At 64.6% G+C, this 23,235-nt stretch overlaps 3 protein-coding genes across 4 annotated transcripts in view; 1 reads left to right on the top strand and 2 right to left on the bottom strand.

Annotated features, from left to right (window-relative positions):
- The window catches only part of LOC122190714 (dedicator of cytokinesis protein 2-like), a 32,001-nt gene extending 13,235 nt beyond the window's left edge, over positions 1–18,766 (top strand). Inside the window, exons 6-30 of the mRNA XM_042890805.1 lie at positions 9,707–9,805; positions 9,966–10,060; positions 10,315–10,393; positions 10,485–10,585; positions 10,738–10,796; positions 11,179–11,327; positions 12,464–12,549; positions 12,904–13,060; positions 13,232–13,272; positions 13,503–13,593; positions 13,675–13,794; positions 14,230–14,319; positions 14,456–14,560; positions 15,294–15,435; positions 15,570–15,651; positions 15,739–15,823; positions 16,018–16,104; positions 16,666–16,842; positions 16,961–17,044; positions 17,127–17,264; positions 17,452–17,537; positions 17,871–18,006; positions 18,188–18,299; positions 18,389–18,516; positions 18,583–18,766. Coding sequence (XP_042746739.1) covers positions 9,707–9,805; positions 9,966–10,060; positions 10,315–10,393; positions 10,485–10,585; positions 10,738–10,796; positions 11,179–11,327; positions 12,464–12,549; positions 12,904–13,060; positions 13,232–13,272; positions 13,503–13,593; positions 13,675–13,794; positions 14,230–14,319; positions 14,456–14,560; positions 15,294–15,435; positions 15,570–15,651; positions 15,739–15,823; positions 16,018–16,104; positions 16,666–16,842; positions 16,961–17,044; positions 17,127–17,264; positions 17,452–17,537; positions 17,871–18,006; positions 18,188–18,299; positions 18,389–18,516; positions 18,583–18,669 — 2,616 coding nt within the window. The 3' untranslated portion in view covers positions 18,670–18,766. The remainder of the gene's footprint in view (positions 1–9,706; positions 9,806–9,965; positions 10,061–10,314; positions 10,394–10,484; positions 10,586–10,737; positions 10,797–11,178; positions 11,328–12,463; positions 12,550–12,903; positions 13,061–13,231; positions 13,273–13,502; positions 13,594–13,674; positions 13,795–14,229; positions 14,320–14,455; positions 14,561–15,293; positions 15,436–15,569; positions 15,652–15,738; positions 15,824–16,017; positions 16,105–16,665; positions 16,843–16,960; positions 17,045–17,126; positions 17,265–17,451; positions 17,538–17,870; positions 18,007–18,187; positions 18,300–18,388; positions 18,517–18,582) is intronic.
- Positions 18,767–19,219: 453 nt separating this feature from the next.
- Positions 19,220–20,451, bottom strand: LOC122190712 (BCL2/adenovirus E1B 19 kDa protein-interacting protein 3-like). Its single transcript, XM_042890803.1, has 5 exons — positions 20,430–20,451; positions 20,147–20,249; positions 19,838–20,077; positions 19,617–19,769; positions 19,220–19,523 (listed from the first exon to the last, which is right to left on the bottom strand). The coding sequence occupies exons 1-5, from the start codon at positions 20,449–20,451 to the stop codon at positions 19,475–19,477; spliced, it is 567 nt and encodes a 188-aa protein (XP_042746737.1). The 3' UTR covers positions 19,220–19,474.
- A 374-nt stretch (positions 20,452–20,825) lies between these two features.
- The window catches only part of AUP1 (AUP1 lipid droplet regulating VLDL assembly factor), a 10,773-nt gene continuing 8,363 nt past the window's right edge, over positions 20,826–23,235 (bottom strand). For both annotated transcript variants that reach the window (XM_042890801.1, XM_042890802.1), the window contains one exon: positions 20,826–20,908. In XM_042890801.1, coding sequence (XP_042746735.1) covers positions 20,860–20,908 — 49 coding nt within the window. In that variant the 3' untranslated portion in view covers positions 20,826–20,859. The remainder of the gene's footprint in view (positions 20,909–23,235) is intronic.

The following is a 23,235-nucleotide window of genomic DNA, read 5'->3' as shown; positions in this document are numbered from 1 at the left end:
AGCAGCCGTTAAAAATAGCTCTGCCTTGCTGGGACTCGGTACCTCGTGTTCGGATGGTGCGAGGAGCGCAGCAGGACGGGATGGGCACAGCCCTGGGGCACGGGGAGCTCAGACGTGGGGACGGGCGGACTGCATCGCTATCCTGCCATCACTGGCACACAGATATGCGTGGCTCCCCTCCCCGAGCAGAGAGGATGCAGCCCCTTCTGAGCCTCGCCCCCGCTGTGCCCCTGCACCAGCGCTGAGCCCCCGTGCCCATCCGGCTCTCCTGCCCATACTAATTACCCACCACTGCCTGGCCCGTTGCCCTGTTGGGGCACACAGCACCACGCAGAGCCCCATGGCACCATGCAGTGCCTGCATTCTGCTCCTGGCACCCACTCGCCGCAGCCAGCAGAGCCCTCAGCCCCACAGAGGCCTGCAGGGACGGTTGCTTTGCTCGCCCTCCTGCCGTCCTGCACCGCCGTGCCTGGTTCTCACTGTAACAGAGCAGCTGTCTCAGCACTGAGGCCCGGAGTCCCCGTGTGCCGGTCATGAGCTGATGGTGCCGGCTTCCACGCCTGTCCTGGCACCCAGCAGGAGCTCAGGGAGCACCCAGCTGTGCCAAAGCAGTGCAGGTGCCACACACTGCACCCGTCTCTGCTGCCCCTTGCCCAGTGCCGTCAGGACGCTGCTCCATGCACCGCTGCCTCCCAGCTGTGCCAGCACCGGAGGTGTTTGTGAGGCAGGAGGTGATGGGGCATCTGTTGGTACGGACAGGCTGAGCTGGGGAGCGGGATCACTGCTGCACGAGGCTGGCGCGTGGCAGGGAGGAGCGGACCCGTGCTCAGCCCTGGTCTGGGCAGCAGACTGAGATGGGGCAGACCCACCGGGACCACAGGACCCGCTGCAGCCCCACGGTGTGGGAGTGGTGTCCAGCGACAGCCGTGCCAGTGCACTGCCACCGAGTTCATCTCCTGCATGGACTCGTGGCACGTCCCTGTGCTGCGCCCACCTCCTGCACGTGGGCCGGCTCCAGCACAGCCGGGGGGCGCTCCCAGAGGACGGAGTGCCAGGAGGGTGCCAGGACCTCCCACAGCCCGGCACGGGGCGAGAGCACGGTGGGCACATGCGGCCCTGCAAAACCACAGAGCAGCCCCAGCTCGCTCCACTGCCCACGCAGCCAACGCGGTGCTGTCAGTCAGCAGCGCTGTGCCGAGGCGCCCCGCGCCTCCGAACCGAGCACCGCTGGAGATCTGAGGCACGGCACAAGGACAAAGAGAAAGCCAATAAATTATACATGCGCTGACTGCATTTGGAGAACAGTTCTGAGGCTGTCAGACACCAAAAGCTTGGACCCTCCCGCTCGTCCTTCTGCATATGCATTACGGTGCGGCCAGGTTTAGTGCTGCGCCCAGGCTCTGCTTCTGGCACTCCTGCATCTCCCACTGCTAATAACGAACCCTGATGGGGGCTGAACCAGGACCACGCGACCAAGCGGCTGCTGCATCTCACGCACCCCCTGTACCAGAGCTGAATACGAAGGAAACATCTCTGCTGACAGATCCAGCTGGAAGCACAGCTCCAGGGACATTTTGGATGCGCAGAAAAGGCCACTGGGAGAGGCTGTGCAGGAAGCACAGGCACCCAGCGCTCAGCACATCAGGGCTCTCCAGCTGCTCTCTTCCAGCATGTTTGCAGGGAGGTGGTGCCCACGCACGCCGATGCACCGTATCCAACCTGCCTTCCTGTGCCCACAGCTCCTGCACCAAGGCACCCTATGCAAGGCCCGAGCTCCCAGACTGAGGCACAGGAGTAGAAGTGTCCCTTGTTAACGTCACCCTCCCCAGAACAAGGCACAGACAGCTCTGCTCCTTGCTGAACAACACGGTGAAGCCTTTCTGGGGTCCTAAAACCACATCAGCCCCTTCAGGGCCGAGCCCAGGGCTGCAGCTGTTCCAGCTGTTCCTCTCTGCAGGAGGATGGCCAGGACCACGGGAATGGGCAGACAGGAGGGGGCAGCTGAAGGATGAGAGCCGCACGGTGGCTGAGCTGTCCTCAGGCGCCCCGTGCCTGCAGCCCTCCAACAGTCCCTGCTCCAGAGTGAGCAGAGTCACGCCATCACCCCGACCCCGTGCCCAGCACACACAGACACTGGTGTCAAAATCAGGCCGCAGCAGGAGGCAGAGAGGACTGAGCCATCCCAGCGCTCTGCTTCTGTCTGTGCGCTGCAGGCACGGCGCACAAGGGGCTGGGAGTCCCTGAGCCCGGCTGTGCCAGCAGAGCCGTGCTGAGGAGGGCAGGCTGGCTCTGCCCACCCTGCCTGCTTGTCCGACCAGACCGACGTGCACAAACACAGAGCAGCCACTCCTGGAGGTGAGGCGCCACCGGAGCCACGGCACCGCCGTGCAGTGGAGCAACCCAGCAGGGAAGCCTCAGTGCCACAGGGCCTTCTCCTCTCCCAGACCCGGGTGTGATGGTGGCATCCAGACCTCAGGAGAGCCGTGGGACGATGCGCTGGAGGCGGAGGGGCGCGGGGAGCAGCAGCACAGCAGCACTGAGGGCAGCAGCTCAGAGCCTGATGAATGACGGCTGAAGGACGGCGGCGCACACCAGCAGTGCCAGCCTGCACTGGGAAACACGGCTCATCAAACCCATTTGCTGTCTGTTTTGATGAGATTCCCGGTTTGGTCAACGGAGGTAAAAGCCTCCTTAGATCTCTGTAAGGCATTTGACATTTTCATGGAGAAACCATGAAAGATATGAAAGCGATGTGCCACGTGTTAAATGGATTAAAGCCAGGCCAACCAGTGTGTCTCAAGACATAACCATCCAGCACCCAGCACCAAACAGCCGTGCTGCTGGCCAGGTCCCCCAGAGGGGCATTGAGCCCCACAGTGATGCTGGAGTCAGTGACCTCAAAGAGGAAAAGCCCGCACTGGCAGAATTTGGATGATGCGGAGACTGAGGGAAGGATAAGGAATGAGAATGACAAATGTGGTGTCGTGTGGGCATCAAGGAAAGAGCGCTGCAGGAAAGCAGTTCAGCGGTGGGAAGAGGCTCTGCTCTGCAGCCCCACAGATCAGTGCAACAGAACAGTGCCTGAGAGCCAGAGGTCAGCGCTTCCAGATGGGGAAGGGCCTTCCTGAAAGGTGAGGCCATTCGGTGCCGGAGCAACTTGGACAAGATTCAGGTGGTGATGGATGCTCTCCTGACAATTATTTAAGGTCTGAGTGTTTTCCTCCTCTTGTTCAATTACAAGCAGTAGATCATATCAAGTGATTTACGGACAAAACCAGATGACGCCACCATAATGCAGTAAATGACAGGAGCACCTCAGCGTGGGCTGCGCTGGCTGCTCGGGGCGGTGGGGATGGGTGCCGTGGGCTGATTGGCACCTGGAGCCATGGAGGCACTGGGGGTGGGGTCCCCATCTCCTGGCCACCACCACCCAACTGCAGCATTGGATCCCACCCTGCAGTCACACTGCCTGGCACACCATGGACCCCTGCTGCCCAGTGCCACCCTGCCTGGCACGCTGTGGGTCCCAGCTCCAGGCTCCTCGGGCAGGACGCCAAGGACAGGACACCCTGCCAGCCCTGCTGGGGGCCCTTCTGCACCCATCCTCCACCTCCTCTTCCTGGCGACGTCTGTGGAAGAAGGAAAACCAGAGCAGACACATAAATCTTCTCCTCAAGACGCAGGAAGCCAGGAGATTAGATTTATGAGAGAGGAAATCATCTACTTCTGGAGCTGCAGAGGAGGGTAGCTAATTACCCACCCCTACTACGGGGTGCGATGGCTCCTCCTGGGACGGAGCCTTTGCTGCCCCTGAGCTCAGCACGGCGCGAGGTGCTGCGGCACTGGGAGGCAGCAGGGTGAGCTGTGTGCTCACAGCCCACGGCCGGGCAGCAGCCAGGTGCACAGCGCAGTCAGCAGCAGGACTTCATCCCAACTCAGCTCCAGGAGCATCCACGGCACTCAAGGGTGGATGACGGCGCGTTGCTCAGCAATGGCAGCACGCAGCTCCTCACAGAGGCAGTGCCAGCACGAAGCCAGCACATGCCCTGCCCTCACAGCTGCTCTTGGAGGCCCTTCCATCACCCCATCTTTGGAGGCGTGCAGACCTCCTGCTTTCCTGCAGGCTCCTCATCACAGCCACTTTATCTCCCCCATCTGTGCCTGGGCCAGTGCCGTGCCTTCTCTCGAGCAGCTCTGCTCCCCCTCAGCACAGAGCCCCTTTATGCCACATCCCAGCCCTTTGTGCTCTCACGGTGAGGGCGCGCACCCCCCCATGGCAACGGCCCCCAGGTCCCAGCAGCACCCGTCGCTCCCATTACCCCATACCTGCAGCGTTCACAGCACCATCTCACGCTGCTCCTGCACCTCCGTGGCCCAACCCAAACCCTGTCAGTCTGAGGATGGCCGCAGAGTGCTGCGACGGAGCCGTGCACACACAGCTGACACCACATGGGTGCTGTGGAGGAGCCCCACCAGAACAGCGGCCCCTTTTTGGCTGCAGGTGCCTGGTGGAAGTGGCAGCTCGCATGAGCCGAGTGATCTGCGTGCATCCATCTTTATTTAGGTCACTGGCTGAAGGGCCCTGCAGGAAAATGAGTCACACTCCCAGCCCCGGGGCCAGGAGAAGGCAGGTGCTCCCTGTGCCCCAGTGCCGACTGCAGGGTCCTGCAGCCCTGAGATGGGAGCCCAACGACCAGAGAAGAGGCAACGACGTCCTCCCGGCACCTCATGTCATCGCAGCATCACATCCTTTCTTTCAGCCTCACGTACGTGGGTGCAGTTGGACGGGGACTCGCTGTGGCTTGGAGTGCAGCAACATACGAAGCCTTTGCAGGATGTTTTTAGGGGCCCACGAAGGCCGAATCATTCTGTCTCCAAGGCTAACGCAGCCGTCGTGGCAGCAGCGCCGCTGCCCTCGCTGGGACTGCCTTCACCGCCACCTCTTTGCAGTGCAGAGGAGCGCGGCTGTCACCATTTCAGATGAGAGGTGTGGAGGCAGTGAGCTGCCCAGAGGAGCATGGAGGAGCACAGACCGCACGGACAGCGCGTGTGGAGCAGGGAGAGGGGAGGAGGTGGCTTCCCATCCCAAGGCTGTGCTTAATGAGAGCATCGCTGCAGCACTGCTCGGCCGCCCCTCCTGCAGGTATGGAAGAACAAGGGATGGCGTGGCTGCTGCCTTCCCAGCACATGGTGTGGGCAATACGATGTTCCTCCAGTCCCAGACACGGCCCTGCAGTACAGGGATGTGGGGAATCACCTGACGTGAGACCTGGCCGGAGATCCTGCAGGCTGGGCTGGCTCTGCCCCGAAGTAATTACAGGACAAATGAAACAGGACGTGGCCTGGAGGCTCGTGGTCATGGGAGGCTCAGCGCATCGCGAGGCATCTCACAGCTTCCACGGAGGGATGCGCTGCCCCTCACAGAGCTGGGATGGGGCTGCATCTGGAGCCACAGCATCAGCAGCAGCCTGCAGGCTGGGGAGCCCCGCAGCTCCTCTCCACACCAGGATGTTTTCAGACAGCCTCAAGCTGCCTGCAAAGGACATTTCTGGAAGGAGCTGGAAAGGTTCTGCCGCCCCGCATTCACAGGCAGATGGTCACAATGCTGTGCTGTCTGTCCAGGGGGGCTCAGCCCCCCGGTGGGCTGCACGGCCCCATTGCAGCTCTGAGCACACAGCCCTGCGTGGAGCAGTGCCCCGTGCCAATGCCACTCACACACTGCAGCCCCAAGAGCAGCCACTGCTGTGCGGGCAGTGGGAGCTGAGGCTGCTGCGGCTGCAGCTCCCATCACCGGTGCGGAGAACGTTGTCTCAGAATACAAATTCCTGCCTTTAAGTGAATTCCCATTGCCATCCAGCAGGAACCCCCCCCTTTATCTTTATGTGCCTTAGACAACACTCGCTGCCAGGGGAATTTGGGAATTAGTGAGTGTCTTTCTGCGCCACGTGCCTCGGTTTCCCCACCCACAATACAGCCAGGATGATTTGGATCACAGCTATAAGCACACGAGCCACACACCGTCCAGAAGCACCGGTTACGACTGAAGCATTGCTACTGCAGATGGAAATGAACCCACTCATTATTTGTGGCCTCTGAGCACTACCATACTATTAAGCAATTATAATAATTGTAATTCGTCAAGAAGATAACCTCTGTCTAAAGGATTTCCCGTGTTTAAACCTGTTCTGCTGCTCCGCATGCACTGGATGGATTCAGAGTGCTGCAGACACGACCCCCACCAAGAGCTGAGCGGGACCACCAGGCTGTGCCCAACGCTGCCTGGAGCCGCCTGCCGGGCTCAGAGGGATGCAGGCAGCGCACAGCTCGCAGCCAGCATTCCCAGGGTCCGGGAGGGCGCATCCCTGCAGGCCAGCAGAGCTGAGCACCGCGGGCTGACACACCGCTCTCTGCCCCGCCACGAGCGCGCAGCCACTCACCAGCCCCGCGCGGGCGCAGCTGCACGGCCGGCTCTCAGCCATCGCCCTGCGCACCCGCCTGCGCTCTGACCGAAACGACGGCTCCGCGCAGAGCCTCCTGCTGACCCCCGCGGCCCTGCGAGGGGCTGCAGCCCGCGCCGCGGGAGGGGGGAGCCGAGCAGCCCCGGAGCGCGGTGCCCTCACGTCTCACCCCGCCCGGCTGCTCGCGCGAAGGCCTTGAGCTGAGCGCACGGCGCCGGGAGCAACGTGGGCTGCATCCCTCCCTCCGGCGCCGGCGGCCGTCCCCGCGTCAGCGCGGCGTGCGGTACCCGAAGTGACAGCCCCGGCATCGCGTGTGCGCGTGTCAAACACAGCCCGGCTCCGCTGACGGACGTGTCTGCTAACGAGGGGCAGCAGCGAGGCGGGCGCTGCCGGAGCCCTCCCTGCCCGTGTGCCCCCCGGGACCGTTCTGCCAGCGGCGGTGCCCCGCGCTCCGGGCGGCAGCGAGGAGGGGCTGCGGCGCGGGGCAGAACCCGGGGGGCTCCGGCGCTTCTCACGCGGCGAATCCCAGCGCCGCGGAATCGCCTCCCCCAAGCACACTCTACTGCCTCCGGCGTGGCCGTGCGCCCCCCGGAGACCCCCGCCCGGTGGCCCCGCGCCCCCCGCACTTCCCGGGGAGCTCCGGCGCGGCGGCGGAGCAGAGGAGCCCGGGGGGTCCCTGACCCCAATGACACCCGGGGCTGCTCGGCGCCGAGCATCGCGCCGCTGCCTCGGGGAGAATCGGGAAACGCCGCCCGAGCACCGCAGCTCCTTCACGGGCATCCCGGCCCCGCGCCCCTCCGAGCACCGCGCATCCCGCGCCGCCCCTGGGTCCCGGTCCCGGCCCTGCGTTTCCCGTAACGCTCCGGCCCAGGGGTTCCCCGCACCGCCCCGGCCCCCACGGGCTGCGGGGCCGATCCCCGCGGGGCTGAGCCCGGTCCCGGCCCGGCCGCCCCTCCCCGGGCTCCCCGCTCCCAGCCCCGTACCTGGCGCTCGGCGGCGGCGGTGCAGGGCGGTGTGCGCGGAGCACGGCCGGGGCGGAGCCGCGCGGGCTCGCCGGTATCGGGAGGAGGAGCCGGAGGGGCGGGGCGGCGACGTGCCCGCCCGCTGTTAGCGGCGGGGCTGGGAGATGCGGGGAACCCCGCCGGACCCGCACTGAACGCCGTCCGCGCAGCACGCGGGGACGCACCGCCGTCTGCCCAACCCGGGTGCGGGCAGCGCGCACCGGGCGCCTCCTCGGTCCCGTCCCCGTGCGGCTCCCGCAGGTCGCGCCGCCGGACTTTGCTGTGTTGCCCCGTTACTTCCAACCTCTCGACCTGCCCCGACCGGCGGCAGCGGGTGTTTGCACCGAGCGGGCCGAAGGGGAGCAGGAGGTGGGAAAGCGCGGTCACAGAGCGGCCAAAAGGAGCTCGGCGTCCCGCGGCCACCACAAACCCTCTCCTGCTCCGATGCTGCCCAGTCTGCGGCCGCTGGGCTGAGCGGCGGCTCCGGGTGCTGCTGCGCTCGCGGTGGCTTTGCTGAGGAGTATTTGGGAGCTGAGTCCTTTCTGTCTGTGGCCAGCGGTGGGTCTGCGGGCTGCTGCAAGGGTGGACGTGCCGTGTGCTGTGCCGGGCTGCTGCTCGGTCGGTTCCCCATACATACGCCATCTGCCAGCTGAATATCTGTACGTGCAGCAGCACCCGGCTGTGGCTCACCAGTAATGTAATTTAAATGTAAATGCAGCCTCTCCTGAACAAGGTGTAGCAGGCCGTGCAGGGAGTTCACCTGGATCTAATTCCAGCTGCCACCAGAACAGCTGCTTTCAGGTGGCTGAGCTGATCTCATCACATCCCCGGCACATTCTGCCTTGCAGAGAACTTTCCTCCTGCTCTTCCTCCTTGCTGCCAGGGGGCTGTGCTGGCTTGGGCCGCCCATGCTGGTGGTGGGTAACATCCACACTGCTGGGTGCATGAGAAATTCCCCCCAGACCTCCATGAAGGTGTGAACTGCTGCTGCTCCCCAGTGCACAGCGTGTCGCACAGCCCGGCACACACTGTGCCACTGCTCTTGTGGGTGCTCAGGGATGTGGGTGGATTTGTGGCAACCCCTGCTTCACCAACGAGTGCTTACTCTGGAGCAGGCCTTGCTGGGATGGTGGCCGTGCACGTCGAGCAGAGCTCATCCCCAGCTCTGCCTCTGCAGCTCCACGTGCAGCTGCTGTGGCCGTGCCGTGTGCTGTCCTTCAGCTTCAGGTTTGCAGCTCCGCACTGATGATAGCAGGACTGGCATTCATGGGGTCATCATTCCTCTGCTTCTCACGGGATACCTGCCGAGCTGCCTCCATCCCCAGCTCCAGCCGCTCCTGTCCCAGGGCTGCCCATAGCACCGATGTGCCCACAGGCAGCCCAGGCCTTGCCTGGCCCCCACACAGAGGCACATGCTGGGCACCTGGGCTGCTTTATGTTCCCCCTGTGAGCGTGCTGCTCTCCTGGTCTGCAGCCAAATGCCCCGAGCTCAGACCTGAGGCTGAGCAGAGCCCGTCTTCAGGGACCAGGAGTGCCGACCCTGCAGCTCTCAGGCTTCAGATGCCCATCGGGGAGTTTCCAAGAGCTTTGTCCCGTCACCAAAGCTTCCTCTTAACAAGTTAATATTCAAAGCACTTCAAAGTCTGCTGCAGACTCAGACTTCATGTTAGAAGCATCATCAATAATGGGCTGCACTAACAGGCTAAAGGGGAGATGAAAGAGAGGGGTGAGCAGCAGGTGGTCCCTGCTCTGCCAGCTGCTCCTCTCCCGTTCCACGAACAATGCAGACCTGAGATTAGCATGGCTGGTCCTGCTGTGCAGAAGGGAGTCCTGGGCAGCGTGCTGCGCCTGCCCCCCTCGCCCTGGTTCAGAGCCACAGGCACACAGGGCAGAGCTGGAGCTGATGGCTCGAACTGGGACTCTTATTAAAGGCAGCCTGGATACACTGGCCTCCAGAAGGAAGCTGTGAGCCACTTCCACGATGCACTTACAGCCACATATTACTTAAATGATCTTAAAATCCACAGGTTTATGCTAGCAAAAGCGTTGTGCTTCTGTCCATGTCCCCTGCTGCAGTGTGGTGAGTCTCACCTCTGTCCCACCCCAGAAGCAGAGAAGGAGCAGAGCACAGGCAGAGCTGGGAAGCAGGCAGGGCTACCAGGGCAGCAGAGCCTTGGGGGGGAGGAGAGGGTACACGGCCCTCCTGGTGCCAGCCCTGCAGCCTCTGACCCAGCTGCTCTCTGCCAGAGTCACTACGTGGCGTGCATGGCCGCCATCCTGAGCCAGATGGACGCAGACCATTACCACTCCTACATCCAGGCCTTCCCCTCCCGGCCCGAGCTGATGGTGAGTGCCTGCTGTGCAGCGAGAGCCCGGCCCTCGTGTCAGCACCCCGCTGCCGGCACCTCCTGCGCCCCTGGGTGCTCCCAGCCCTGGTGCTCAGTGCAGCACTGCATCAGGACGGCTCTGCGGCTGTGCCCCAGCCCCTGACATCTCCTCCTCACAGGACTTCCTCATGGAGACTTTCATCCTCTTCAAGGACCTCATTGGCAAGACGGTGTACCCCCCCGACTGGATGGTGATGAACATGGTGCAGAACCGGTGAGGAGCCCCGAGCTGGGAGGGACCCACAGAGGGGTCTGGGGCTGCAGCCTGGGATGCCTGGCCCCATGCTGGGCTGCACCATGAGGGCCGAGGGATGAGGGGCCGTGGGGCTGTGAGCTCCGACCCCAGCGCCCCAACCCTCACCTCGCCGTGACGGGGGCTGCCAGCCTCGCTCCCCCTCTGCTGTGTGCTGTGGGCCGTGGGCTGGCTGTGCCCTCTGCTCAGCACCCACACCTACACCAATCCTGCAGGGAGTTCCTGCGTGCCATCAACCAGTTTGCCACCACCCTGACAGAGATGTTCCTGAGCAGCAGCAGCTTCGAACTGCAGGTGAGGGGACACCGACCCCTGACAGGGTGGCAGGGATGCGCCAGACGCTGTGTTGCTCTGCCTGCCGTTTGTCCCTCTCTTCTCACTGCAGCTTTGGAACAATTATTTCCACCTGGCCGTGGCTTTCCTCACCCAGGACTCCCTGCAGCTGGAGAACTTCTCACAGGCCAAGCGCACTGCCATCCTGGCCAAGTGAGTGGCTCTCCCCCCTCAGGTCTGGGCCCCGGCCCCAGCCGTGCTTGCAGATGGGGATTCTGGAATGTGCTCTGCTGGGGCTCCTGGCCTGGAAGCTGTGCCATGGTCTGTGCCCATGGAGTGATGCTAAACTGACACCATCCTGGCAGGTATGGGGATATGAGAGCCAAGATTGGAGCAGCCATCCGGGACATGTGGTACAACCTAGGTGAGCTGTGGTGTTACCAGCAAGGAGGAGGCTTAGAGAGTGCCTGCAGCCTGGTGTCCATCAGCAGCGGCCCCAGAACGGGTGCTGGGGACTGAGAGATTACTGGTGTGGGGCATGGGAGTCTGTGGTGTGTGCACCCTGTGAGTGTGCACCCTGTGGGTGTGCACCATGTGAGATGCTGTTGGATGTGCCAGCCCATGGTGCTGAGCTTGCTCTTCCGGCTGCAGGCTCCCCTGTGCCCAGCATGCAGCGCTGGGCATGGACTGGGGAAGCCCTGCTGAAGCTGCATAGGGCTTGCAGAGCTCTGCTGCCGCCACTCCTCAGCCTCTCGCAGGCATTGCTGCCTGTTCCTGTGTGCCCCAGCTTTCCCTGTCGTCCGCAGGTCACCACAAGATCGAGTTCATCCCAGGCATGGTGGGCCCCATCCTGGAGATGACCCTTGTGCCGGAGCTGGAGCTGCGCAAGTCCACCATCCCCATCTTCTTTGACATGATGCTCTGCGAGTACCAGCTGACCGCCAGCTTCAGCCGGGTGAGCACCAGCACTGGGCTGGGAGGGCGGTGGAGGTGAGGGTCTTGCCTGTCATGGGGTGACCACCCCTATCGTGTGGGGGGAGGCACTGCTTGCCCTCCTCCCCCCTCTCCCCCTGCACTCCTGGGGTGTGGGGATGCAGCAGGGAGGGATGGGAACAAGTGAGAGGGGTGAGGGACGGAGATGAGGGACAGCGATGAGGGATGGCGATCTGCTGGGGCTGTGGAGTAGGAGGGAGTCTCAGAGCGATGCCAAGCATTTCCCAGGGACCGGCAGGCTGCACACACTCAGCAGGTCCCAGCACTGGCTGAACACAGCAGCACAGTGGTAGGGGAGAGATCTGTACAAGCTTCCTGCATTGCCACTCTTGCCAAGCTGCTGTGAGCTTTCCTTGTGCAAAAGACTTTTCCACCCCATGTGGTGTCCCTGAGAGAAGGGCTGGGATCTCTCAGAGCCCAGCTGCTGCTGCATCTTTGCCCCTTGTCCACACTGGACACTGCAGTTCAGAGGACCCAAGAACTTTGTGGGTGGCATCTCCACACCGTTCCATGCTGCTCAGGCCTGGGGAGATGCTGTGCATCACTCAGGGGATGTGCAGACCCAGAGGACTCAGTGCGGAGCTGAGGGGCATCAGATGTGGCCCAGAGCCCCCATATCCTGTGCTGCACACATTGCAGGACCTGCCAGGCTTTGTGGTCCATCTGGTACACCTAGAGCGCAAACCCCAAGGCTGTGTCAAGGCTGAGCATCAGCTGGGAGGTGGGAGGGTCCTGGGCAGGCAAGGGTGGCTTTAAGAGGCACAGAGCACAGCCCAGTGATTGCTGGGCTGCCTGGGCTGGAGGACACAGCCCTTCCTGCAGAAGCCGCATCGGTCATCTGGGCTGCTGGGAGATGGCAATGCAGCAGAAGCAGAACGGGGAGCTGGGGAGCAATGGGGGCTGTGTCTGAGCAGGGCAATGGGAGTGTCCAGGTGACGTGGGAGGAAGGTCTGCAGGAGCAGAGCCCAGGCTGCTGCTGGGGCTGCCATCAGCCTTCCTGCAGCGCCTGTTGCCCAGTGTCCCATGGAACTGTGGCCGTGCAGCCTTGGGGCCGAGCTCCGCACATCCTCAGCTGTGCTCACGTGCATCTCTTTGCAGTTTGAGGATGAGATCCTGCGCAAGCTAGACAGCGAGGTGGAGGGCGGCCGGGGCGACGAGCAGTACAAGCAGCTTTTTGAAAGCATGTGAGCGTGCAGTGCAACACCGTTCCCTTCCTCTGGGCATCACCCCTGCTTTGTGCCCTGCCCCCGCAGAGCCGAATCTCGGCCATCCTCCTCCTCCCTGCTGTGCTTTGGCCCAGAGCGCAGCTCCAGGGGGGGGTCTGACAGGAAGGGGCTGTGCTCAGGGAGCGCCATGCTGCCCATCACTGCCTGGTCAGTGCCTCACGCCTGCTGGAGAGCAGCACAGGGACGGCTCTCGCTGCTGGCCTGGTGCCGCTTTTTGTCCTTGGCTGGGGCGATCAGGGTCCCACACCTCAGGGCAGCTGAGTTGGGTCGGCGTGGAGCCCGGCATGCAGCCGCGCTCCCTCTGCTCCACAGTCTGCTCAACTGCTGCCGGGCGCACCCTGAGCTGTCCCAGCCTGGGGAGAGCTTCGTGGCGTTGGTGACGGGGCTGCTGGAGCGGCTCCTCGACTACCGGGCAGTGATGAACGATGAGAACAAAACCTACAGCATGAGCTGCACCGTCAACCTCCTGGTGAGTGCCTGCACCACAACCCCCATCTGCGGGGCCTGCAGCATCCCCACGCAGCTGCCCAGCAGCCCTGTGCCCGTGTGCCGTGGTGGCAGCAGGACTCAGGGTCGGGGATGGTGGGGGCTGCAGGAGAAGCCCTTTCCCAGGGCTGCCTCAATGCTTGCTCCTCCCCAGAACTTCTACAAGGAGATCGACCGCCAGGCCATGTACATCAGGTGAGCGCTGCCTCATCGAGGCCCCCGCACCGTCAGCACACCCAGACCGTGCTGTGATCCCGGCCCAGCATGGGAAGGTGCCAGCATCATTCAGGAGGGTCCCCAGCCCTGAGCTGCTCCCACCCCACCTGCTGTGACCCTGCGTGGGGCGGGGATGGGGGAGCGGGCAGGGGGCACGGTGCCAGAGCCCCCCCAGCACCGCATCCAGCAAACCCTGCCCTGCCCCACAGGTACCTGTACAAGCTGAAGGACCTGCACATCAGCTATGAGAACTACACAGAGGGTGCCTACACGCTGCTGCTGCACGCACGGCTCCTCAAGGTGAGGCACGGCGGGGGGTGGGGGGGCACAGCGCCCCCCGTGGCTCAGTGTGATGCATGGCATTCCCGCTGCCCCACACAGTGGTCCGACGAGGCAAACACAGCACCCATGCAGGGCCTGCACAGCCCCAGCCTGCACACCCAGCGCCAGCTGAAGGAGGCTCTGTACAACCAGATCATCAACTACTTTGATCAAGGCAAGGTGAGCACAGCCCCGTGCAGCACAGACCGTAGGACCCAGCTCCCCCACCTCTGCCTTCCGCTCCGAGCCCCCACCTTGGCACTGCTCACCATCCCCGTTGCCATGATGGGGGCAGAGTTGCTCTGTGCCGGGCAGGGTGCTGAGATCCTGTGCTGAGCAGTTCATCCCTGCAGCCACTACAACTCCCAGTTGCCTGTTCTGCCCCTACTTCTGGGGAGATGCGGGGAGCTTGGACACCCCAGAGAGGGCTGGGCTGTGGAGGCCTGGCAGGGGCTGCGTGGTTGCAGACAGCAGGCAATGAACCCTGCTGCAGCCCTCCAGGGGCCCGTCCTGCTCCTCGCACAGGAGGGAGGCTGCAGGAGCCCTGCAGGAGGGGCAGGGCCCCCTTGGAGGTGCCCAGGCCCCTTCCTGCCCTGCTCACCCTGCACTGTGCAGATGTGGGAGGAGGCCATCCATATCTGCAAGGAGCTGGCAGAGCAGTACGAGAGTGAGATCTTTGACTATGAGATGCTGAGCGAGATCCTGGTGAGTGCCAGCCAGTCTGGGCTGCGTAGTGGGGCAGAGCGGGGGCTGAAGGCACTGCACAGTGCAGTGTGAGCCATGGGGCAGAGCGGGGGCTGTGTGGCTCCTGCCCTTTCCAGCGTGTCACCTCCCCCTGCAGCAGCGAGAAGCCAAATTCTATGAGAAGATCCTGAAGGTGCTGCGTCCCAGCCCAGACTACTTCGCCGTCGGCTACTATGGGCAAGGCTTCCCCACCTTCCTGAGGGTGAGAGGCTCCTGCTGCTGCCTGCAGCCCACACTGCTCCTGTGCTGCTGTGCTGCACCCTGCGCAGCTCTGCCCGGCAGCTGTGACCATCTCAGGGCATCTCCTGTGAGCGGAGCTCCGGGGCTGTCCTTCCTCCTTGCCGGGTCCCCGTGGTCTGAGTGCTCCAGCCCCAGTAGGGAGAACTGGTGGAGGCTGGACAGCATGCAGGATGGGGCAGCCCTGAGGGATGGGGCGATGGGGAGCTGGTAGGGAGCAGCCCAACGTGCCTTTGGGTGCAGCACTTATGGAAGGAAAACACGGAAACTGGTGATTCGCTATAAAAAATGATGGAGAGGAGCCCAGGTGGTGTTCCTGCACTCAGGGATGTGGTGTCTGCAGGCCTCCTGGCCCTGAGCACTGGGCTGTGCTCTACCTGCAGTGCACGGCTGCAGCTGCACTGCTCCGTGGCTGCACCACGTCCCGCTTGGGGTGCAGAGCCGGATGGATGCCCTGTACGAGCTGCAGGGATGTGCTTGTGCTGACTGGGCTATGAATGCATTTGGGAATCTCCTGGAACTTCTCTTCAGTGCCCCACGGCTCGCTGCCCGTTAATCCATCTCCCTTTCTGTTGTTGGGCTCGGGGAAGGCTTTTGCAAGAAGGGGTTCCCCCTCGGTTGGCACCTCAGTCTGCCACGACCCCCGCGGCACGCAGAGCTCAGCGCAGGGCTCGCAGCGCCGCCCCTTCCTCCCGCAGAACAAAGTCTTCATCTACCGCGGCAAAGAGTACGAACGCCGGGAGGACTTCGAGATGCGGCTGCTCAGCCCCTTCCCCAACGCCGAGAAGCTGCAGACTACGTCCCCGCCCGGCCCCGACATCACGGAGTCCCCGGGGCAGTGTATCCTTGCGGCGTGGGGGCGGGCAGGGCCGGGGGGGTTCCCTGAGCCCGTGGGTCCCGCACAGCCACAGCCCCGGGGCCCCGCTCTCCCGACAGCCCCGCGGTGTGCGCCCGAGGCTCCTTCACTCCCGCAGACATTCAGTGCTTCACTGTGCAGCCGGTGGAGGAGTCCAGGATCCGGCTGAGGGACCGCAGCATCCCGGAGCAGATCGCCAAGTGCGTGCCTGCGGTGCTGGGCGCTGCTCGGTGTGGGGCTGCGTCTCCTCTGCACGCAGCCCATCCTCTGCCCCTTCTCTCCTGCAGTTTCTACAAAGCCAATCACGTCCAGAAGTTCAGCTACTCACGGCCCTTCAAGAAAGGCCCGAAGGATCCAGACAATGAATTTGCAGTGAGTGCTGATGGGGACCCCGGGGTGGGCAGAGCTGCAGGGTCCTGTGGAGCACCGGGTGTCCAGAGGAGGGCAATGCAGAGAGACTCGTCTGGGCGCTGGGGTGGGAAAGGCAGCACTGCCATGCCCACAGGCAGGGGAGGTGGGACGCTGCGGTGATGGGAGCTGTGGGACTGATTGTGTCCTGCCTGCAGAACATGTGGATCGAGCGGACCACCTTCGTGACAGCCTACCCACTGCCCGGCATCCTGCGCTGGTTTGCAGTGACCTCCACCACCACGGTGAGGAGAGGGTGGAAGAGGAGGGGGCTCTGCTGGTACCCGGCCCTGCGCTGCCCCTGCCCACCCAGCAGCTCCGTGTGGGGGTCCCACACCTCAGTCAGAAGGGGGGGTTGGGCATCGCTGAGGCTCTGGGTGCTGCAGCAGTGCAGGAGATGGGTCATCACTGCTCTGGTGACAGTTGTGCTGCAGAGCAATGTACAGCAGCGCTGCCACATGTGCCTGTGCCTGGACCACGCGTGCTGCTGCTGCACGGCTGCTCCTGCAGTGCAATGACATTTACTTGGCTTCCCACAAGCTCTGCACAGCACTGCTGCTGTCACACAGCTGCATGAGGCTGTGGTCCCTCCTGCAAGGCATTGACCTTGCAGGCAGCCTGGAGTCAGGGAGCAGAACGATACATCCCCTTGGGCCCCAACTCAGCTCCATGCACACGACTCATGGGTTCGAGGGGCTCCGTAGGGGTCCTGGGCTCTGGGGATGGGGAAAAATCACCCACTGGCCCCAAGCAGAAGGGACAGTGTTCTTTGCCAAGCAGCTGCTGATCTCCTTCCCCTGGCACAGACCACCATCTCCCCCCTGGAGAATGCCATAGAGACCATGATGAAAACAAATGAGAAGATTCTGAGTGAGATCAACCGGCACCAGAACGACCCCAGCCTGCCCATCAACCCGCTCTCCATGCTGCTCAATGGCATCGTGGACCCCGCCGTCATGGGCGGCTTCGCCAAGTACGAGACGGTGAGGAAGCGCTGCGCCAGGGCTGGGACTGAGCACGGGGAGCAGATTGAGGGGCACCGCTCCTTTCCCTGCCCGACCCACAGGGGTCAGCCATCAGGTGCTGAGCAGCTCGCTGCAGGCTTTCTTCCAGGAGCCGTACCTGGAGGAGCACCCCGAGGACCGGGGCAACATCGAGAGGCTGAAGGACCTGATTGCCTGGCAGGTACTGCCCACAGCCCCGTGGGGAGCCCCTCACCCCTGCAGCCCAAGGGGAGCCCGGGCAGCTCCATCCCCCCCTCCTGCAGATCCCACTGCTGTCAGAGGGAATCCGGATCCACGGACAGAAGGTGACGGAGGATCTGCGGCCCTTCCATGAGCGCATGGAGCAGTGCTTCGTGCAGCTGCGGGCCAAGGTGGAGAGCCAGTATGGGGTGCGTGAGATGGTGAGTGCTGGGTGGGGAGCAGGGCACGGCAGTGTGCGTGGGGGAGCTCAGCTTGACCCTGCTTGACCCTGCTGTGGGGTGGTGGCACATGGCCAGGACAGGCAGGGAGGCACTGCTGAGCAGAAGGGAGCAGAGGGGCACTCGATGCCTTCACCTTTCCTGGCTGCTTCTCCCCCTGTGCTCCCAGATCTCCTTCGAGGACCGGCGGAGCGGACGACCCCGGTCTGTGACCTGGGCACCAGACTGGGAGCGGCTGAGCCACGCCAGAGACAGGCGAGTGCAGCAGGGGAGGCACCACCTCATCCCCACACCCAGGAGCCACTCGTTCCCCTGCGCCCTGTGCACTCCCCTCCCACCTGCCCCATTCCGATGCCCTGTTTCCCACTCTGGTGTTTTGCACCAAGCCCCACTTCTGCATCCATTCCGCCATCCATCACGGTGGCCCCGTCCAGTGGGAGGACGTGGAGCAGAGACACCCAGTGCAGCCGGCACTGCGCTCACCTGAACCACTCACACCTGTTCTGTGGGTCCCCGCTGAGCTTTGCCGTGGGCTCTGCCTGGCACAGCTCAGCTCCCCACCCCTCACCAGTCGCAGTTGCTCTGCAGCATGGAGGCATCCCCGATCCCGAAGCCCAACCCACGGAGCGCCGAGGACGAGCGCAGGGAGAACCGCTCCAGCACGTTCTTCTCCTACCGCCGGCCGGAGCCGCGCCAGTCCGCCTCGGAGCTGCCGGAGCCAAAGGTGATGCGGTGATGCCACCCGCACGGCCCTCCGCTCGCCGTCGCCGGCCGATGGTGAAGAACGGCGCTGGGGCTCGGGGGTCACAAAGCCCAGAGCTGGAGAGCATCGCGACCCGCATCGCTTCTGGGACCTGCAGCCCGGCTGAGCCGCCCCGGGAGCTGACGCCTTTTCTCTGCTCCAGGACGACAGGCGGAGACGCTCCTGCAGCGTGAGTGAGAGCGGCCCGGGCAGCCCCGATGGGAAGCAGCCGCCCCAGAGCCGCGACTCGGCGGGCGCTCAGCCCGGCCCCGCAGGTACCGGCAGACCCCCAGCCCCGCACCCCCCGCACCTCCCAGCCCCGCGCGGGTTGCGCTGCCCGACCCGACCCGACCCCTCCGCGCAGTGCTGTCCCCCACCGGGTTCTGCGGCCGCGTGAAGAGCGCCAGCAAAGCCCCACCGCTGCCGCGCAGGATCAGCCCTGCGGTGTACGAGACCTTCCTGGAGGGGAGCGATGCTGCCAACGGGGGAAAGGTACCGCCCGGCCCCGCTGCCCCCGCCCGCGGAGCCGTCCGTCTGTAACTGTCCGTCTGTGTGCAGGCGCTGCCGTCGCTCGCAGATGGGAGCAAAGGGCTGAAGTCGCCTCCGCCTCCGCCCCCGAAGTCTAAACGGCTGTCCCAGCTCTGAACCTAGGACGGGAGCGGCGGGCCGCAGCTCGAGCGGCTCCCGGACAAATCCCCCCTCTTACCCCCCCCGCAGCTCCTGCACAGCCGCGGACTCCCGAGCGCTCCGGAGCACCGCCGTTCCGCGAGCGTCGGCCGTCACCGCCCGCTGCCCCCCGCACTGCAGCGCTCCGGCTCGCAGCCCCCCGCCCGCCCGGCGCTGCGGCCCCCCCGTGGCCGACGGGACCGTCGCCCTCACTGCCGGCGCAGTGTGACAGCGGTCCGCGCCTGCCCTGAGCCCTTTCCCCGCCCCGGCCCCCCCCCCCCCCCAGTGCCTCCATCCCGCAGCTGCTCCCGGCCCGAGCCCCGCACGGGATTCGTTCGGGCTGTGAGCACATGTGAGCAGCGCAGCGCGTTGTGCGGTGTTCGCTCCCGCATCTCTCCGGCTTCCCAGCCGCACCGCACCGCCCAATAAAAGAGCCCCGCAGCAGCCGTCCGTGCGGCGGGGTCGGTCGGACGCTCAGCGCTCGCCCCGGGCCGGGCGGCTGGCACAGCTCCGCACTGCGGGTCCACCGCCGGTGCTGACCGCACGCGGTTCCGCTCTTTATTTCCACGCGGCCCCGCGGGTTCAGGGCCGTACGTACAGTCCACCGTGATAACGAGGAGCCCGGCGAGACGGGGGGAGAGGGGGGGTGGAGGGCGGAGCGGGGGCCGCCAGCGGCGGTGGGCTCCGGTGGGGCGAGGAAGGGACGGGGGGAGACGGCGCCGCACCGAGCACCGGGCTGACCCCGCAGAGCGGAACGGAGGCCGCTCCTCGCTGGGCCCGGCGCTCACAGCGGGTTTGCCGAGGAGGCCGCCAGCCGCTTCCCGATGTAGATCCTGGAGGGCAGAGAGGCGGCGTCGGACTGTGCGGGGGCAGCCCTCTACGAACGCCGAGCACGGCGGCCCCGCAGGAGCCCCGCAGTCACTCACCCCAGCCCCAGGGTCAGCGCGTGGCTGAGCAGCAGCGGGGGGATGACGAGCAGCAGCAGCTCGGAGCCGAAGAGCCGCTTCTTCCTCAGCACCGCGCCGTCCCGCAGCGCCCACCGCACCGGCGGGGTGGGACACGCGAAGGGGAGGTGATCCCTGCAGGGAGCGGGGTTAGGGCCGGGGCGAGGGGCTGGCGGGGGGACGCGGGGGGGCGGGCGGCTCACTTCGCACAGCGGTGCTCGGGGCAGCGGGCGCAGCTCCGGCTGAGCGCTGCGGGCGGACGGCGCTCGGTCCGCTCGGCGTCCTGCGGGGGGTCCCGCGGCGCGGACGGCTCCGGGCGGGACTTCGGCGCTTCCTCCCGTCCCGGCGGGGTCTGCGGGCGGCCCGGGGGGGGCGGGAGCCGCTCGCTCACCTTCGCGGCGCTTTCCTCGTCCCGGGCCGGGGAGCCGCGCGCCGGCAGCGCCCTGAGAACAGCCCCGCGTCGGTGCACCGCACGGCAGGGCGCGGTGCGGGGACGCTCCGGGACTCACCACCCGTCGGCGCCGTCCGGCTCCAGCTGCGCGTCCAGCAGCATCCGCTCCACGTCGGCGTGGCACGAGAAGGGCGCGGGGTCGCAGCGCAGCTCCACCCAGGAGCCTGCGGGCGGCCGTCAGCCCCGCACCGCCCGGGGACGCGCCGCACCCCCCCGCCCGGGAGCGCTACCGGAGACCGCGGGCCGGCCCCTCTGTCCCCCGTGGCTCCCGGTGCCCCCCGGCCCGCCCGGCCCCCGCCGCACCCCGAGCCCCCACCGCCTCCCTCCTCCCCCGCCCCGCACACCGTCGTCGCCGCCGCCCGCCATGGCCCCGCGCTTCCCGCCGTTCTCAGCCCCCGCCCGGTGCCGCGGCTCCTTCGGTCACGTGACAGCCGCGAGCCCCCATGTAAATAAAACCGCCGGCACCGGCGGCCCGCGCCTTAAAAGGGCACCGGCCCCTCCCGTCGGGCCCGCACGCCGACGCCCGCCGCTCCCGCCCCTCGGCAGACGCGGGCGGCGCTCCGCGCTCGCGTCGCCCCTTTAAGCGGCGCCTACGTGCGGGCAGCGGGCGGGCGGCGGCCGCGGCGCGTGCAGAGCCGCACGGAGCAGCGCGGCCCCGCCCCGCCCCCCCCGGACACCGCCGTTTGCTTCCAGCGCCGTTTATTGCCGCTCCGCCGCTCCCGGCCGCGCCGCCCCAGCCCCGCGACGCCGCCGTTGCCGCTCCGCTCCGGTCGCTCAGGGGCTGCCCCCGGCCCGCGCCGCGCCGTGCTTCTCGGCGAACCTCCTGCGGAGAGACGGGCAGACGGTACCGCACGGCACGGCGCGGCCGCAGCGGGACCCCCGGCGGGGACAGCCGCGGAGCCGCAGCGCCAGGAGCACCGAACGAACGGAGCCGGGAAAGCGAAGCCCCCCCCGGCCCCGTCTGCGTTCGGCAGCCCCAACGCGGGCACCCTGCCGAGCGTAAAGAAATTCCTCGGGTTCGGCTGCAACCAGCGCGAGCCCCGCGCCCCTCCAGTGCCGCACTGCGAGGCGGCGGAGCCCAGGAAACAGAGCGGAGGGCCGAGAGCGGCACGGGGGGGGTGGGAAAGGCCAGGAAGGGCCTCGCAGCCCCTGCAGCCCCTGCAGCCCTTCCCTCTGCAGGACAGTTCCCAGCGCCGGGCTGAGCATCTCGGCCCGCAGCAAAAGGCATCGGAGCAGCGAAGGGAAAAGGAAGATGGGGGAAAACGTGGGTGTGGGAGCTTTGTGGCTTCAGGTTCTGGCAGCGAGACGGGCCTGCAGGAATCCCACATCCCTGAGATGAAAGGTTGGAGCTGAGATGGACTCGGGGATCGGGTCGGGCAATGGCCCCGACGGGAGGGAACTGCACGATGTGGGTGAGGCTGCTCTCTGATCTCTGGCTGGGAGAGGAGCCCAAAGGAAGCGAATGTCCCTGCTGTGTTCAGTTAGGGCAAGCAGGGGCTGAAGGAAGCAGGGCAGTCAGCCTCACCTCCATCTGCACCCCCCCGTCCTGCAAGCCACTTCCAAACACACGGGGGAAAAGAGATCAGGAGCAGTTAGCGTGGATCACCAAGGGAAATATCACCCACAGCCCTGACACAGCGCAGTGAAACGACTGGCCTGGCTCTGACACTGCTGGAATGGGGGCTGGATGGGCAGTGAGGGATCAAACGCCACCTGGTTGGCTGGGCCCAGAGGTGGCAGCCAGGGGTGAGAGGAGAAGCCCAAGGTCAACAAGGGGTCCAGCCCTGTCTGACATCTGCGCTAACAATCTGGACAGTGGCACTGACTGCATCCTCAGGAAGTCTGCAGGTGACACAAAGCTGGGGTGAGCAGCAGGTACAGCAGTGTCACACTGCCACGGGGACCCGGCCTGACAGGCTGGAAGAACTGCAGGAACCTCAGCAAGAAGTGCAGAGCCCTGCATGTGGGAAGGAGCAGCCGCAGCACTGGGCTGGAGGCACAGCAGCTTAGCAAAAAACAGACCTGCATAATGCAAAGCACGGCCAGCAGGTGAAGGGAGGTGATTTATTCAGCACCAGAAAGGCCATCAGGGATGCTGGGTTCAGTTCTGGGCTCCCCAAAGCAAGAAACAGTGACAGAGTCAGGGCCGCAAAGGCAGTGAAAGGACTGGAGCTTACTTCCCATAAGGAAAGGCTGAGAGAGCAGGGGCTGTTCACCCTGGGGAAGGGAAGGCTGAAGGGAAAGCTCATCACAGTATCACAGAATCACAGAACAGTCTGGGCTGCAAAGGAGCGCAGCGCTCATCCAGCTCCAACCCCTGCTGTGTGCAGGTCAACCAGCAGCCCAGGCTGCCCAGAGCCACATCCAGCCTGGCCTTGAATCCTGGGGCATCCACAGCCTCCTTGGGCAACCTGTTCCACTGCCTCACCACCCTCTGGGAGAAAAACTTCCTCCTGATATCCAACCTAAACCTCCCCTGTCTCAGTTTAAGACCTTTCCTCCTTATCCTATCACTGACAACCCATGTAAGCAGTCCTTCCCCCTCCTGTTTATGTGCTCCCTTCAAGTACTGGAAGTGCTGCATCAACGTCAATAAATACCTGACAGGTGGCACAAGGAGGACAGAGCCAGGCTCTTCTCCTTGGTGCCCAGTGCCAGGCCTAGGGGCTCAGGCTGCAGCTGAGCTTGGCACCAGATGGCTTCTCCTGCTCACTGTAAGACTCCTGCACAAGGTGGGGACTCCACTCTGTAGCAGTTCTGTGCCACTTTGGACTGAATCAAAGCCTCTGTGATCTCTGCCATCTTCTAAGGTGTCAGCCAGGCTCCCCTCCAGACACGCAGGCACCACGAAAACATCAGCTCCTCTGGGAGCTTATTCCACTGATTGCATAGATTTCCTCTACAGAAATAAGCTTACAACTTCTGACCATTAGTTACTATTCTGCATTTTTTTGACAGATTGAAAAGCCTGATTCCTGCACCCAGAAAAATAATCACATACAGCGAGCCACCTCAGTTACTGTCAGTTTAACAGACTTCACTTCCTCTCCTATAATTTTACGGCTCCTCTCCAAATTCATCCTGAATTTTCTGCATCTTTTCTTAAAAAAAAAAAAAGAAAAAAAGAAAAAAAAAAAAAAAAGAAAAAAG

The sequence above is a fragment of the Lagopus leucura genome, unplaced genomic scaffold (genome assembly GCF_019238085.1).
Source record: "Lagopus leucura isolate 7727_CA_CO unplaced genomic scaffold, USGS_WTPT01 256-1_obj-0_obj, whole genome shotgun sequence".
Taxonomy (NCBI): Eukaryota; Metazoa; Chordata; class Aves; order Galliformes; family Phasianidae; genus Lagopus; species Lagopus leucura.
This window is presented reverse-complemented; position numbering and strand designations above follow the sequence as displayed.